Below are 16,437 nucleotides of genomic sequence, written 5' to 3'. Positions count from 1 at the left end.
GGACTCGGAGGGAAGGGCCCTGGCTGGGGTTCGGGGGGGGCCCTTCATGGTTTCTTGCATCGGGGCCCTGAAGGTTCTAGTTACGCCACTGTGTACAAGTCTAAAAACTCTCATCCTCCACATCAGTGAAGTGACTTGTCAGGAAATAAAAACCATGAAAAGCCCTGCATGCTTGTCCTTTTAAAAACAAGCAACTGTATCCCTACCTCCCAAACAAAACAAAACACATCCCCCCCCCCCCCCCATTACATTCCTCCTCTCTTCATATATTGAAATGGGGGATGTTTTCATGCATTTTTTCCATGATCCAGCCCCCCCCCCCCCCCCCCATTGTCGCCTAGGCTCAGTCCAGGCATTTGAAGTCTGGACTTCATCAAATCACATATCACAGGAGGCATTGGCTTCCGTTCACTCTTTGGAAGATGGCCGACATGTCACGTGCCATCGTGGCTGGCTGCCTGAAACAAGTAGACACACGACTCTAGATGATGTCTGAGAAGATGTGGGGGACCTGTGTTTTACAGCCAAGTTGCGGATCACAGATGTGCAGCACCAGATTCACTGGGGGGGGGGGGGGGGGGGGGAGGAATAAGAGTATGAATTCAGGATAGACAGAAGGATTAAACTTAAAGTGGTCTAAATGCAACCTTTTTATTTAAAGACAGAAAGTCATACTTACCTGCTCTGTGCAAAGCTGCCTCGATACCTCAGCTTCTGGAGTCCACTGCCAGTGCTCATTGCGCCTCTCTCCTGCCGCATGCCATCACAACAACAAGATGATCACCATGGGGCCACTCCTGAGCCAGCTTTGTATGTCTATCGATACAACGTAGCTTGGCCCACCCCGCTTCCTCAATGGCTGATTGACAGCAGCAGGGGAAAATTGCTTCCACTGCTGTCTGAGCCAATGAGGAGAGAGCCTCTGCTTTCATGTACATGGCTGGATCGAGGTCAGGCTCAGATAAGTATTTGGGGGAGCTGCACGCAGGGGTTTTTTCCTTTTTTTTTTTTTACCTTAAAGCGGCACGTCACTACCTCAAATCAACAACATTTGTAATCTTTATGCCGCTAGCATTAGTAGATATACTTTCCTATCATATTTACTTGTTTTCAAACATTTTTATTTTTTAATTATGTTATTTCAATGTCTTCTTTTACAAAGTACGTTATTTGTGGAACAGTTAAATTCAATAGGTTACAGTGACAGTTGGAAGGTTACAATAAATGTAGCGTACGGGAAAAAAAATAATAATCCCCAAGCGGGAAGGTACAGTTAGGATGTAAGAAACATTATTTCACGGTTTTCATTAAAGTTTCTGCATGGTACATGAGATTAGACATTGAACAATATGTCATTACACACTTGAAATACAATGTTACCATTGAGATACATACCGATTTTGATTCTCTGCATTCTATAACACATAGATCAACAAAAGCATGTATACTTGTTTTCAACTTTTAACATGTCTTCAGTTGCTTTCCATTTCCCATGCCTAGGCAAATGAGGTCATACATCCTAGGAGTCTTCATGATGGAAGGAGGGTTTTGCTAAGCACAGCCTCAAGCCTGAATATCTGAGCTAATGGCAGATGGATTTCAGGAAGTAAATGCTACATGAATCATCTGTCCTTTCTCAAGATGGCTGCAGCCAGAAATGCATGGTTATGTTTTTGAGTGATTTATCTATATGGCTGCGTTTGCTGTGAATGACAAAAATTATTAAATAGCGTGTTTGGCTTGTTGTGTTAGTGTATGGTGTAGTTCTTTAATGCACAGAATGGTAAAAAAAAAAAAAAAAAAGTCTGCCTTTATAACTACTATAAAAACCAAATGGACACAGGGGAAGTAAAGTTCCTCTTTAACGCACTGTTTTGTTTCACAAAAGGGGTAAACATAAAGGGGGGGAAATTGCCAAGAAAAACAAGAAAAGTGTCCAACCTTGGTCTTCTCGTCCACAACTCTGAGGCCATCAGCTGAAACCCACAGCACGGCCTTGATTGCCTTCTTGCCCGTCTTTAAGGGATTAAGAAAATAAACATGCAATTACAAACTTGTAGTGAAAATTTGAATTTATCCACCAACCTAAAATAAAAGCAAATCAAATCTAAAATATATGGAAAGCCAACGCCTATTTACCCAAGATCCATGCCAAGTCACTCACCAAAGCAGAACAGCGGGTCAGAAAAGCACTGCAGAGAAAGGGTGAGCAGCATCTCAAAAGGGAATTACTTAGAACAATACTACTGCAAACATTATTTGGGATGGAAAGAATTCTGCATCAAAATTCTTTACCTGGACTGGAGAATCTACCAAAACTGAGGAAATCGTCACACATATGTAAGGAGTTACTCCACTGGTACCTTTATTAGTTAATTTGTACCACACCTGAAAAATGGCATTTAGGCAGTCCAGGTTCAGCACATCTAGCACACTCCAGTGAGGAAAAAGTGAACATCTACGGGTAGCCTCTTATGAGAAAAACTGAAGGCCTACAGATTAAATGTGATAAAAAAAACATCCCTACTGCATTCCCAGTTCTAATTAATTCCTGTTGCCTGTTCTCTGTTGTGTAGAACAATGTTTCTCAACTCCAGTCCCCATGTACCCCCAAGCAGGTGATGTTTTCAGGATTTCCATTATTTTGCACAGGTGATTTGAATCAGGTTCACTACCTTAGTAATTACCACAGCTATTTCATCTGAGGGAAATCCTGAAAAACATGACCTGTTAGGGGTACCTGAGGAGTGGAGTTGAGAAACATTGGTGTAGAAATATACATAGATATGTATGGGAGTAATTACTTCATTAAAGATGTTGTAGCGTACAGGGACCAGGATGGTCCAGACAGTGCAGCAAGAACCCAAGAACCTGTCAGTAATGTTTAGGTTTCTTGGCAGATGCCTGTGAAAACATTTTGATTGAAGTTTTTTTTTCTCTTTTTCTTTTTTACTTTTTGTTTTGGTATCTGCAATTTTAAAGGAGATGGTGAAAGAGTTGGGCTTAGCTATGCTGGTCAAAAGCACTATCCAGGAGTGAGAAATGAATATATGCCAAATTAGGCCCCAGGCACACAGGGCGTTTAAAGATTTGCTTACATACTGGAAAGGCATTTGCCAATTACACAAAAGTCCTTTAAACTTTAAAGCGTCTTATTAGCCAACCTTTTTGTAAAAGCAAAGGCTTGTGAACTTCTGGTGTTATATGTCTATTTAAAGTGGATATAAACCCGATTCATAAAATTTGAGCTGGGCACATATCTGCAGTGTTTTTTTTTATCTCTCTCCAAAGCACAGAGTCCCTTGCATTTCTTCTGTCCTGTAGCTCTATTACCGGCCTGATAACGTCTGACAAGTTCTCAGACACAGGCGATAAAACCAGCCTGAAATTTATGTAGTGGGAGGTTGCTATAAATAGATTAAACACAGAGCTGCCCAATTCACAGAACAGCTCCAAGAGTCTCTACCTATGAGGAAAGGGAGAGTGTGCCTTTCCTCCAATCAGCTGTCTTGGCTGTATGCCAAGATTCCACTACCAGTCCTTAACAGGAAGAGAAAATCTCTAACACAAGGTAAGATTTCTAAAGACTATAGAAAGGGGAAGGCAGCAGATATAGATGTAAAACTTATGTAGGTAGATTTGCTTCATCCCTGTGTATCATCTGAGGCTGTTAACTTTATAGGGCAAGGAAGTGTCATGTTATGGATAAGAAGAAAGAATGGGCTTAAGCTAAACTGTACTTCGTCAAACATACTGTATTTCTACGTGAAGATTCAAAAACAGTAAGCCACCAAGACATAAAGGCTACTTTGCATTAAACAGAATGCCTTTGTACTCTACCAAAAATGTGCTACACAAAGCAAAAATACTGTTGAATTCCCACAACAGAGTTTCTAATATACCAACTAAAAAGGGGCAGGCAAGTTAATACCAATCCAAACACTACCAAAATATTTAGTAACGCAGTTGTATAACTTACTTGGCCATAATTGCCTAATTTGTGTAGAGGCAAATCCTGACGTTAGCCAAGATTAAAAACAACTGTATTGAACTTAAACACTTCCCGACCGGCGTGCGACGATGTACGTTGGTAGAATTGCACGAACAGGCAAATGGGCGTACAGGTAGGTCCCTTTAAATTTGCCGCCATGCACGTGATCAAATACCACCAAAAGAAAGCGGCATTTGTGAGGAAAAAAAAAAAAAAAAAAAAGAAGGACGTCAATTTTGTTTGTACGACCTCACAATTGTCAGTTAAAGCGACACAGTGCCGAATCGCAAAAAGTGCTCCGGTCTTAAGCCAGCAAAATGGTCCGGGGCTTAAGTGGTTAAAACAGCTTAAATTCTAAATCTAGCCAAAACTTTGAGACAGAGTTGCTTACAGATAGAACCTTGTCAAGATTTGCTCGGTGATCCCTTTGGATAGATTTTCATATTTCAGAACTGGAACAGATGGGAAATCTCTTCATTGGAAACCCAAAACACTTTCTCAGCAAAATTGGGTCTGTCAGGTTATTATTGCCTCTCTGCCTTCGTGTCCCAGCAACTACGGCCCCACTTCTTTATGGCCCTGCAACAAAGGCTGTCACTGAAAAAGGAAGGGTGGTGAAACCTCCACAACAGGGTTATGGACAGCAACCCAAATTTCTCAAAAGCATATACTCTTTTGAAGGATATCAAAAAACACTGTACAGTTTTGTCTGGAGATGAGCTAATCTTCAGATGGCTATCGCTATCTACACCTATTGCTCAGAAGTCAAATTTTCTGCATTCTGGCCGCTAAATCTTTGTACTCAAATTACTGAAAATGTTAAAAATGTGTCCTTTACTGTACTGCCAAAGCAGATTATGGTCCACTCGCTCACACTGAGGGGAATTTATCAAAACTGAAGCAGATAATCTTTAGCAGTTGTGCATGGCAACCAGCTTCCAGATTTTCTGTTTGTTCAGTTAAGCTTTGAAAATAAAAAAGGTAGACGCTGACTGGTTGCCATGCACATCTGCTCCAGATCCACGCTGCTCCAGTTTTGACAAGTTCCCTTCAGAGTGTCTAGATGTGCTAGTTATCTATGGATTAGGCCTTCATAGTTTACTAACAGTTTTAAAGCATTGGAGTCAGCTTCAAATACAGATTTAAAGTTCACCTAATTTATTTCTGCACTAATCTTTTTCAGAATTGCCTAGATGCCATTTTCACAGTGAACACAGAACCATCACCAATGCTGTGACATCAGTTATAGTAAACTGTCCCATCACTGACATTCCTGTTATAATACTGCTGGACCCTCAAATCATTGCAAAATTTAACATATTTGAAATTCATTGTACAAATACTGATAAAATATCCATGTTACCTTAATTTCAAGTAAAAATTACAAATTTGTGCATTAAAGTAGTAAAGATTTTTTTTTTTTATAGTTACTTAACTTTATGGTCCGTTTCTCAAAAGTCCTTACATTAAAAGGCAATAGGGATATAAGAGTAAGATAATGTTCAACCATACAGAACTGCACAATTAATTTAAAGTAGTCCAATATAGAAAAATTAAAAACAAATTGGAATTTTGGATTAAACCACTGTTCATTTGAGCATTTCATACAGTGCAGGAATAATAACGCGATGGTGCCAGTTTAATTTTCTTCATACCAGTGTGTAACTCCCTATATGTTTAATCACAAATGGCATTGAACTTACTTTTGAAAAGAAGCCTTTGAAGAATTTCCTTTCCTGGAGGAACAGGGGAGGGGACAAGTCGAGCACTATTATTGCTGGAAGCTATAAATCTCCCAAGGTTTTAAATCAACATGCATCAAACAGGGCAGAGAGCATTAGTAAATGCTATAGAGGAGCAAGCAAATGATATCACTCCTTATGCCCATGCACAGGAAACAAAGGGTTATGTAGTAGCTGTAGGCAGGTAAAGGATGCCAGGAAAAGAGGAGTAAGTCGTCACCCTGCCATTTCCCATGCAATTAAACAAACTAATGCCTAATCTGTAAACCTTCCTTTTTAATTAGCAACTTGGCACGTTACAAAATAGAAATATTGTAGTTACACTATTTACATTCAGTGCTGGTCCAAATAAAAAAAATAAAATAAAAAAACTGAATTGTGTCAGAAATTATACATTCCTTGATACTGTTGATTAGTTACAACAATCAGCCATTACGGAAGACATATTATAGTTGTACTTTTTACTGGGGTTGTAAAATGAGAAGACATGTGACTTGGCTAGCTGACACAGGTTGACTGCACCTAGGAAAAGTGGGAGGAGGAGGAGGTGGTGTCTTGAGTGTTGAGCTGTGTGTGCGTGTGGAATAGGTTATTCCTAATCATGTATGATCAGAACGGTTTATTTTTTATTTATTTTTATTTTAAGGGGCTTGCTCATAATGGCAGCAAACACTTCTGCTCATCTGAAAAGTGATCCATGCTCAGAAGCACTTGACAGGTAGCAAAGCGTTGCCCCCTCAACGCCTACTTTATCCCCTAAGTCCAGCATCACTGTGCTGCAGCTGCATGCAATGTACACAGTTGCAGTGCAGTCCCATTCACCCGCAGGTACAGTGTAAATCCCCGACTGCTGCCTCTGCAGCTGAAGTGGGAGCAGTTGGGGTGGTAAAAATGACTTAATCACATGGTTTTTCCACCCCTCAACCGCACATGTGAACAAGCCCTTGGTTCACATCTGTGTGGATGTGTGCTTTGTGTAGAACAGCCCATTCCTCAGTGTGCTGTCCTACCAACAGAAACGCAGGGAACAAAGTCCCGGAAAAAGCACCACATTCACCATTGCGTGGGGTACCATTTTTCCGCAGCAAGCAATAATGTGACCCATGTCTTAGACTGGGCTGCCTCAAGACTGAAAATACTTTTTAAGGGCGCCTTGACCCGAAAAAATTTGAGCAACACGGATCTAAACTAATATGCATTTTGGTTATAAGACCTGAAAATAATCTACAACTTTGAGAAAAAAAAAGAAACAATTCTCTTCCGTGTGATCTAAAAAACACTAGCAAACTTTGTTATTCTGGAAAAAAAAGAAGAAAAAAAAAAAAAAAAAAAAGAAGCCGTTTGTGTCCATGTCAAAGTGAGCGGGAGTGACTTAGCCAGCTGCTGCACTTAAAGGGTTCTAGTGAGGAAAGTGGCAGTGTTTGAACCTGTACATATGATTAACCCTTTGGGTGTACCTCACCAAAACTGATCTAATATATACATCCCCCCCTCTCCCCAAAGAGGAGTTATCTTTGTAGCTTCCTATGTGAGGGCCATGTTTACCCACATAGGAATCCATAGGTGTTCCATGCAGGCAGTCCAACTGATATTAATGGAGGTGCAGTGGCTGCATGGATACAGTCACTGCTCCCAATTTAATATTCATGTGGGCGGACGGCCCCAAACGCTGTGTGTGTGTGTGTGTGTGTGTGTGTGTGTGTGTGGGGGGGGGGTGTGTGTCCCGAGGCATCTGTGATTCTAAATTTTAGGTGTGCACAGAAGATCTGTTCAACCAAGTTTAACTGAAAAACTTTATTTAGCCATGAATAAAGCAAGGGTGGGTTAGGGCCACCGTCAGCTTTTACTGCTACTTATGTTCCAATTTATGACATTTCCCCCAACTTCCCTATCAGGCCAGGCAGTTATGGGTAATCTCTGAAAACAGATTTTTTTTTTTTCTATCAAAAAAAAAAGTATAAGTATAACACACGCATATTTAGCAGAGTGGGAGGTGAAGCAAATGGGAAAAAAATTTCAATGCCTGCTTTTACCCAAATTGCTGTTGAATAGGATATGAACATCCTCATCTAGTCCCCAACATAGGCATTGCAACAAAAACATTCCTAACATGCACTTAAAATCCTGATTTTCTAAAGGTGCAACGGTGGTTAGACTGTACAGGTAAAATCTCAAGAAATTGCAGTATTAATTTGCTGACACAATTCAATTTACATCACTGTATGATAGGCATTACCACACTGTGCAAGCTGCACACACAGTGACCCATAGCATTCATACATTAGGTTTGGTTAGTTTTACAGGATAATTACATATATAATGACTGAGCATCTGCTATGAGTTGCAACACAAGTGTGCGAGCTGCACCAAAAAAATAAATTCTAGCTGTGCCAAGTTGCTAGTTGAAAAGGAAAAAAATAAAAAATAAATAAAAAAAAGACCAATTTTAAAGCATAAAAATGAAAAAAGTAAAAACCACCAAACAAGGCAGCAGAAGGTACATGGGGCAAAACCTGCCTGGCAACACTTACTACTATTACAAACTCTTTATAATCACTGGAGTTTAAACCATTATTTTCTGTTATTTTTATAATAGTGTAACCACAACAGCACTGAAGCCTGTTAAATTTGTATTGCCACTTTCATTGTTATTAGGACTACCTTGAAATCATTATTTAGAGAAACATGAAGACTGCCACAGCCAACCTCTTTCTGAAAAAGCAGCGGGCAAGCTCAAAGCGACGTCAGACATTCCGATCTTCAGACGGTTTCTGCATCAGTGACTGATAGTCTTGCTTATCTGGCTTTAGAACTACCAGGCCACAAGCATTTTTAGGACAAGTCAGCAACATCAAACTCTATTCCAATACACGTTTCATTAAATTAAAAAAATATGCTACTGTTATTTCCAAACATCCCTATAGTCCAAGAATTTCTGTAGTGGGATTGTGTGCACTGAACTAATGGAAGACAGTCACTTCCTACCAAGTTATCCTATAGGGTACACTGCACTGTTGCATAATATATATACATACATATACACATACATGCATACACACACACATATATATATATATATATATATATATATACACACACACACACACACACACACACACACACACACACAATTAAGTATGATTCTGTAAAATATTGTACGCTGTTCGGATCCGAATGCATTATTGTGTATGAGAATGTATAAGCCCTTAAAGCGATACTAAACACCGTTTAACCACTTCAGCCCTGGAAGAATTTACCCCCTTCCTGACAAGAGCACTTTTTATGAATCGGCACTGCGTCGTTTTAACTGACAATTGCGCGGTCGTGCCACGTAGCTCCCAAACAAAATTGATGCTCCCCCCCGGGAGAGCTTTCTTTTGGTGGTATTTGATCACCCCTGCGGTTTTTATTTTTTGCGCTATAAAATAAAATAAATATATGACAATTTTGAAAAAAAACTTAAATTTTTTTGCTATAATAAATATCCCCCAAAAATATATTACAAAAAAACGTTTTTTCCCTCAGTTTAGGCCGATATGTATTCTTCTACATTTTTTTTTATTTTTATTTTTTTTTACCAAAAATAACACAAGTGATTGGTTTGCGCAAAAGTTATAGCGTTTACAAAATAGGGGATAGTTTTATGGCATTTTTATTCATTTTGTTTTTTTTAAATGGCGGCGATCAGCGATTTTTATAGTGACTGACATTATGGTGGACACATCGGATATTTTTGGGACCATTGTCATTTATACAGCAATCAGTGCTATACAAATGCACCGATTCCTGTGTAAATGACACTGGCAGTGAAGGGGTTAACCAGGAGGTGGCAGTGTAGGGGTTAAGTGTGTCATAGGGGTGTGTTGCTAACTGTGGGGGGCGTGGCTGTGTTGTGCACATCACTGATTTCTGCTCCAATCACAGGGAGCAGAGATCAGTGTCACTTGTTGCTAGGCAGAACGGGAGATGCTTGTTTACTATAGCATCTCCCCGTTCTTCCTCTCTGTGAGGCGATCGCAGGTATCCCTGCGGCGATAGAGTCCGCTGGACCCGCGACCTGACTCATGGAGCTTCTCGAGGGCGTGCCCCCATCTCCTCTTAAAGGTCAACGACCTATATCGGCATGAGGCAGTTAATTTACATTGTCCATTCTATTTCTGTATGTGGATGATGGCACAAATTTAGTAGGAAAAAAACACCATGGTCACAGGGGACACGGTACAGGAGGTGGTCGGAGACAGGGGACACGGTACAGGTGGTGGTCGGAGACAGGGGACACGGTACAGGAGGTGGTCGGAGACAGGGGACACGGTACAGGAGGTGGTCGGAGACAGGGGACACGGTACAGGAGGTGGTCGGAGACTGGGGACACGGTACAGGAGGTGGTCGGAGACTGGGGACACGGTACAGGAGGTGGTCGGAGACTGGGGACACGGTACAGGAGGTGGTCGGAGACTGGGGACACGGTACAGGAGGTGGTCGGAGACTGGGGACACGGTACAGGAGGTGGTCGGAGACTGGGGACACGGTACAGGAGGTGGTCGGAGACTGGGGACACGGTACAGGAGGTGGTCGGAGACTGGGGACACGGTACAGGAGGTGGTCGGAGACTGGGGACACGGTACAGGAGGTGGTCGGAGACTGGGGACACGGTACAGGAGGTGGTCGGAGACTGGGGACACGGTACAGGAGGTGGTCGGAGACTGGGGACACGGTACAGGAGGTGGTCGGAGACTGGGGACACGGTACAGGAGGTGGTCGGAGACTGGGGACACGGTACAGGAGGTGGTCGGAGACTGGGGACACGGTACAGGAGGTGGTCGGAGACTGGGGACACGGTACAGGAGGTGGTCGGAGACTGGGGACACGGTACAGGAGGTGGTCGGAGACTGGGGACACGGTACAGGAGGTGGTCGGAGACTGGGGACACGGTACAGGAGGTGGTCGGAGACTGGGGACACGGTACAGGAGGTGGTCGGAGACTGGGGACACGGTACAGGAGGTGGTCGGAGACTGGGGACACGGTACAGGAGGTGGTCGGAGACTGGGGACACGGTACAGGAGGTGGTCGGAGACTGGGGACACGGTACAGGAGGTGGTCGGAGACTGGGGACACGGTACAGGAGGTGGTCGGAGACTGGGGACACGGTACAGGAGGTGGTCGGAGACTGGGGACACGGTACAGGAGATGATCGGAGACTGGGGACACGGTACAGGAGATGATCGGAGACTGGGGACACGGTACAGGAGATGGTCAGAGACAGAGGACTTGCTACAGGAGGTGTCCCCCATTGCAGGCCAGTGTGCCTGTGCCCCACTGCAGGCCAGTGTGCCTGTGCCCCACTGCAGGCCAGTGTGCCTGTGCCCCACTGCAGGCCAGTGTGCCTGTGCCCCACTGCAGGCCAGTGTGCCTGTGCCCCACTGCAGGCCAGTGTGCCTGTGCCCCACTGCAGGCCAGTGTGCCTGTGCCCCACTGCAGGCCAGTGTGCCTGTGCCCCCCTGCAGGCCAGTGTGCCTGTGCCCCCCTGCAGGCCAGTGTGCCTGTGCCCCCCTGCAGGCCAGTGTGCCTGTGCCCCCCTGCAGGCCAGTGTGCCTGTGCCCCCCTGCAGGCCAGTGTGCCTGTGCCCCCCTGCAGGCCAGTGTGCCTGTGCCCCACTGCAGGCCAGTGTGCCTGTGCCCCACTGCAGGCCAGTGTGCCTGTGCCCCACTGCAGGCCAGTGTGCCTGTGCCCCACTGCAGGCCAGTGTGCCTGTGCCCCCCTGCAGGCCAGTGTGCCTGTGCCCCATTTTGCAGCCAGAGTGTCCGATTGCAGCCAGTGTGCCTGTGCCCCATTTTGCAGCCAGTGTCCCATTTTGCAGCCAGCCTGTGCAGGGAAGAGAGGCGAGCCGCCTCTGCCGCCTCATTGATCACAGCGCCGGGAACATCACAGCTTTCATTTCAATAGCTGTGTATTCCCGGCTGCGCCGTCACACACAGCCCTTCCCCCTTATCCGGGCACTTTGATAGACAGATCACCCGCAGGATTGGACGGATGATCTGTCTATCAAAGTGCCAGGATAAGGGGGAAGGGCTGTGTGTGACGGCACGGCCGGGAACACACAGCTATTGAAATGAAAGCTGTGATGTTCCCGGCGCTGTGATCAAACAGGCGGCGGAGGCGGCTTTCCTGCGCTATACAGGTACAGGAGGTGGTCGGAGACAGGGGACACGGTACAGGAGATGATCGGAGACTGGGGACACGGTACAGGAGATGATCGGAGACTGGGGACACGGTACAGGAGATGATCGGAGACTGGGGACACGGTACAGGAGATGATCGGAGACTGGGGACACGGTACAGGAGATGATCGGAGACTGGGGACACGGTACAGGAGATGGTCAGAGACAGAGGACTTGCTACAGGAGGTGTCCCCCACTGCAGGCCAGTGTGCCTGTGCCCCACTGCAGGCCAGTGTGCCTGTGCCCCACTGCAGGCCAGTGTGCCTGTGCCCCACTGCAGGCCAGTGTGCCTGTGCCCCACTGCAGGCCAGTGTGCCTGTGCCCCACTGCAGGCCAGTGTGCCTGTGCCCCACTGCAGGCCAGTGTGCCTGTGCCCCACTGCAGGCCAGTGTGCCTGTGCCCCCCTGCAGGCCAGTGTGCCTGTGCCCCCCTGCAGGCCAGTGTGCCTGTGCCCCCCTGCAGGCCAGTGTGCCTGTGCCCCCCTGCAGGCCAGTGTGCCTGTGCCCCCCTGCAGGCCAGTGTGCCTGTGCCCCCCTGCAGGCCAGTGTGCCTGTGCCCCCCTGCAGGCCAGTGTGCCTGTGCCCCCCTGCAGGCCAGTGTGCCCCATTTTGCAGCCAGAGTGCCTGTGCCCCATTTTGCAGCCAGTGTCCCATTTTGCAGCCAGCCTGTGCAGGGAAGAGAGGAGAGCCGCCTCTGCCGCCTCATTGATCACAGCGCCGGGAACATCACAGCTTTCATTTCAATAGCTGTGTATTCCCGGCCGCGCCGTCACACACAGCCCCTCCCCCTTATCCGGGCACTTTGATAGACAGATCATCCGTCCAATCCTGCGGGTGATCTGTCTATCAAAGTGCCCCGGACAAGGGGGGGGAGGGCTGTGTGTGACGGCACGGCCGGGAACACACAGCTATTGAAATGAAAGCTGTGATGTTCCCGGCGCTGTGATCAAACAGGCGGCGGAGGCGGCTTTCCTGCGCTATACACCCCCCATGATGGGCGGCCCCTTTTTAGGCTCCATTATCGGCAGTTTTTCTCTATCGGCAAATTGCCGAAAAGGGCATTTTCGGACGATATGTTTCGGCAGCCGAAATTTCGGTGCATCCCTACTGTGAACATCCGCTGGCTCAGAGGGGATCGCTCCATTTATCCCCGCTGAGCCGGCAGATGACAGGGCGGTCCCTGCACACTGTCAGAACTCTGCTCTCCTCTATGGGGGATCGGATGAACACTGACTGTCTGTCCGTGTTCATCCAATCTGCAGACAGATAGAAAAATAGGATTTTCCTCAGTGTGCAGAATTGGACCATAGCAGAGACGGATGATATCGGGTGTCAGAGGATGTTCCCATAGGGATCCATGAATGTCCGTATTTCATCCAAAAACGGATGGATGAAATATGGACATACGGGCCGCACATGTCAAAGGGGCCTAATGTGAGCTTTAAAGAATCCAAAAGATAGAAAAAAGCAACAATTGTGTTATGTTTTTTTTTTTTAAAACAGATTACATTACCAGAAAAGGAAGGATGTTTTACATAATCCCTGTACTTTCTGCGGTAACATCCTACACACATTGATTTTCATTATCATACAAGGTGTTGAAAGAGTAATTTTCTCTCTAGAAAATATTCCGATATTAAATGGAAGGCTCTATTTTGCAAGGTAATTATAAATGTGGACATGAATGTACAACTATTCGCTAAAACAGAAAGACAACAAGTCTGACCTATAAAGCATTGAGTTGAAGAAAAAGCTGGCAGTGATTCGGCTGCCAAAGACTGATACCCACTTCTTCTGACTGCCATCCCAGTGGCCAGGCAGCCCCTATGCTGGGTAATAGCTTCTGACACATACAGCATCTCAAAAAATGTATTACACCGCTAACATTTTTGTAAATATTATCTCTTTTCATGTTACAACACTGAAGAACAGACATTTTGCCATAATGTAAAGTAGTAAGTGTACAGCTTGTATAACAGTGTAAATTTGCTGTCCCCTTAAAACAACATACAGCCATTAATGTCCAAAAAACGCTGCCAACAAGATTGAGTACACCCTTAAGTGAAAATGTCCAAATTGGGCCCAAAGTGTCAATATTGTGTGTGGCCACCATTATTTTCCAGCATTGCCTTAACCCTCTTGGGTATGGATTTCCTGAGAGCTTCACACGAGTCCTCTTCCTCTCCTCCATGAGGACATCATGGAGCTGGTGGATGTTAGAGACCTTGCGCTCCTCCACCTTTCGTTTGATGATGCCCCACAGATGCTCAATAGGGTTTAGGTCTGGAGAAATGCTTGACCAGTCTATCATCTTTACCCTCAGCTTCTTTAGCAAGACAGTGGTCATCTTGGAGGTGTGTTTGGGGTCGGTATGGTGGAATACTGCCCTGTGGCCCAGTCTCCGAAGGGAGGGGATCGTGCTCTGCTTCAGTATGTCACAGTACATGTTGGCATTCATGGTTCTCTCAATGAACTGTAGCTCCCCAGTGCACTCATGCAGTCCCAGACCATGTCACTCCCACCACCATGCTTGACTGTATGCAGGCAAGACATACACTTGTCTTACCTGGTTGCCACCACACACACTTAACCCTATCTGAACTAAATAAGTATATTGGTCTCAGACCTCAGGACATGGTTCCACTAATCCATGTCCTTAGTCTGCTTATCTTCAGCAAAAGGTTTGTGGGCTTTGTGCATCATCTTTAGAAGAGGCTTCCTTCTGGGACAACAACCATACAGACCAATTTGATGCAGTGTGCGACGTATGGCCTTAGCACTGACAGGCTGACCCCCCCCCACCCCTTCAACCTCTACTGGCAGTACTCATACATCTATTTCCCAATGACAACCTCTGGATATGATGCTGAGCATGTGCACACGACTTCTTTGGTTGACCATGGCGAGCCCTGTTGTGAGTGGAACCTGTCCTGTTAAACCACTGTATGGTCTTGGCCACTGTGCTACAGCTCAGTTTTAGGATCTTGGCAATCTTCTTATAGCCATCTTTATGTAGAGCAACAAGTTTTTTTCAGATCCTCAGAGTTCTTTGCTATGAGGTGCCATGTTGAACGTCCAGTGACCAGTATGAGAAAGTGAGAGTGATGCCACCACATTTAGCACACCTGCTCCCCATTCACACCTGCGATCTTGAAACACTAACTAGTTACATGACACCGGGGAGGGAAAATGGCCAATTTGGACATTTTCATGTAGGGGTGTACTCTTGTTGCCAGAAGTTTAGACATTAATGGCTATGTGTTGAGTTGTTTTGAGGGGACAGCAAATTTACACTGTTATACAAGCTGTACATTCACTACTTTACATTGTATCAAAGTGTCATTTCTTCAGTGTTCACTTTGTTAGAGGTGTACTTTTGTGAGATACTGTATATGCTTTATCTGGCCCTAGAGAACGATTGTTGTGTTAAACCATATGGCACTATTTGTAAGACAGTTACACACGGGCCGAATGTCAGGAGACATCGGCTGGTTTACAAAAAAAATAAAAATAAAAATAAAGGAAGAAGATGGCCGGCATTCGGCCTGTGTGTCTGTGACAGAAGCTGGCGGTTTGGCCAGCTTCTGTTTGACGTGCATGCTGGAAAACCAGCCAATGGCAGACTGTGCTGATCGGAGTGTTCTGGTGAGGGGGCAATTCCACTGTCAGAACACAACAGCTCAGCGGTGGAGATCGCTGAACAAATATCAGATGGTTAGTACAGCATGTCCGACCGGAGCCTAGAGGTTTTTTTTTTTTTTTCGTTCAACCCGGGAAAAAAAAAAAAAAAATCTTGTAGCATGTACCCAGCTTAAAGGCTGGCCATGCATTATAAAAAATAAAATAAAAAAAATAAAAATAAAAAAATTGTACAATTTTCCTTTAGATTTACCAAAACCATATAATATTAGGTCAAACCCTAACACTTTAATTTAGTATGCACTCAGGCAGGCACTTGCACTCCATAGTTGAAGGCAAATCTAAAGGAAATTTAATAAGGAAGTTGTATAAATGTATGCCTAGATTTAATAGGCAACTGGGAGACTGGTTGCTGGGCAATTTTAATCAGGGTAAAAAAAGGCATGGTAGAGCATTTTTTTTCCTTCTTAGCACAAAAAGATTCAGGCACATTAAAAAACAAAACAAAAAACACACAGATCACAAACCAAAGTGGTTTCTGTAGAACAAAAGACATGTATAAAGTTTCTGACTGGTAAAAAGTCCATTTGTGGTCTTCTGCTGGGTAACCAATCAGCAGTGGGAAATTACAAAGACTGGAGCAACCAGAATCTGGATCAGCTACAGTTTGCTGTGACCGTTTATAACGTGTTAGCTAGAGTTCAGCTTCAATTTTTTATCGCATCTTAACCACTTAATAACCGCCCTATAGCCGAATGACGGCTACAGGGCGGTTTCTTAACTCTGGGAGGCCGTCATATGACGTCCTCCCAGAATTCCGCTCTCGCGCGCCCCCTGGGGCGCACAC

At 45.1% G+C, this 16,437-nt stretch overlaps 1 protein-coding gene across 7 annotated transcripts in view; it reads right to left on the bottom strand.

Moving 5' to 3' along the window:
• Nucleotides 1–16,437, bottom strand: part of NUMB (NUMB endocytic adaptor protein) — a 181,672-nt gene that overhangs the window by 41,964 nt on the left and 123,271 nt on the right. For 5 of the 7 annotated variants that reach the window (XM_077464567.1, XM_077464573.1, XM_077464568.1 and 2 more), the window contains 2 exons: nucleotides 5,695–5,727; nucleotides 1,942–2,016 (listed from right to left, as the gene is read on the bottom strand). In XM_077464567.1, the coding sequence (XP_077320693.1) occupies nucleotides 1,942–2,016; nucleotides 5,695–5,727 (108 nt within the window). The remainder of the gene's footprint in view (nucleotides 1–1,941; nucleotides 2,017–5,694; nucleotides 5,728–16,437) is intronic. The other 2 variants (XM_077464571.1, XM_077464574.1) reach the window with 1 other exon arrangement.

Source organism: Lithobates pipiens, unplaced genomic scaffold (genome assembly GCF_037356315.1).
Source record: "Lithobates pipiens isolate NorthernLeopardFrog02 unplaced genomic scaffold, aLitPip1_a1.2 Scaffold_30, whole genome shotgun sequence".
NCBI classification, from domain to species: Eukaryota; Metazoa; Chordata; class Amphibia; order Anura; family Ranidae; genus Lithobates; species Lithobates pipiens.
The sequence above is the reverse complement of the archived record's forward strand: the minus strand, read 5'-3'. Positions and strand labels throughout refer to the sequence as shown.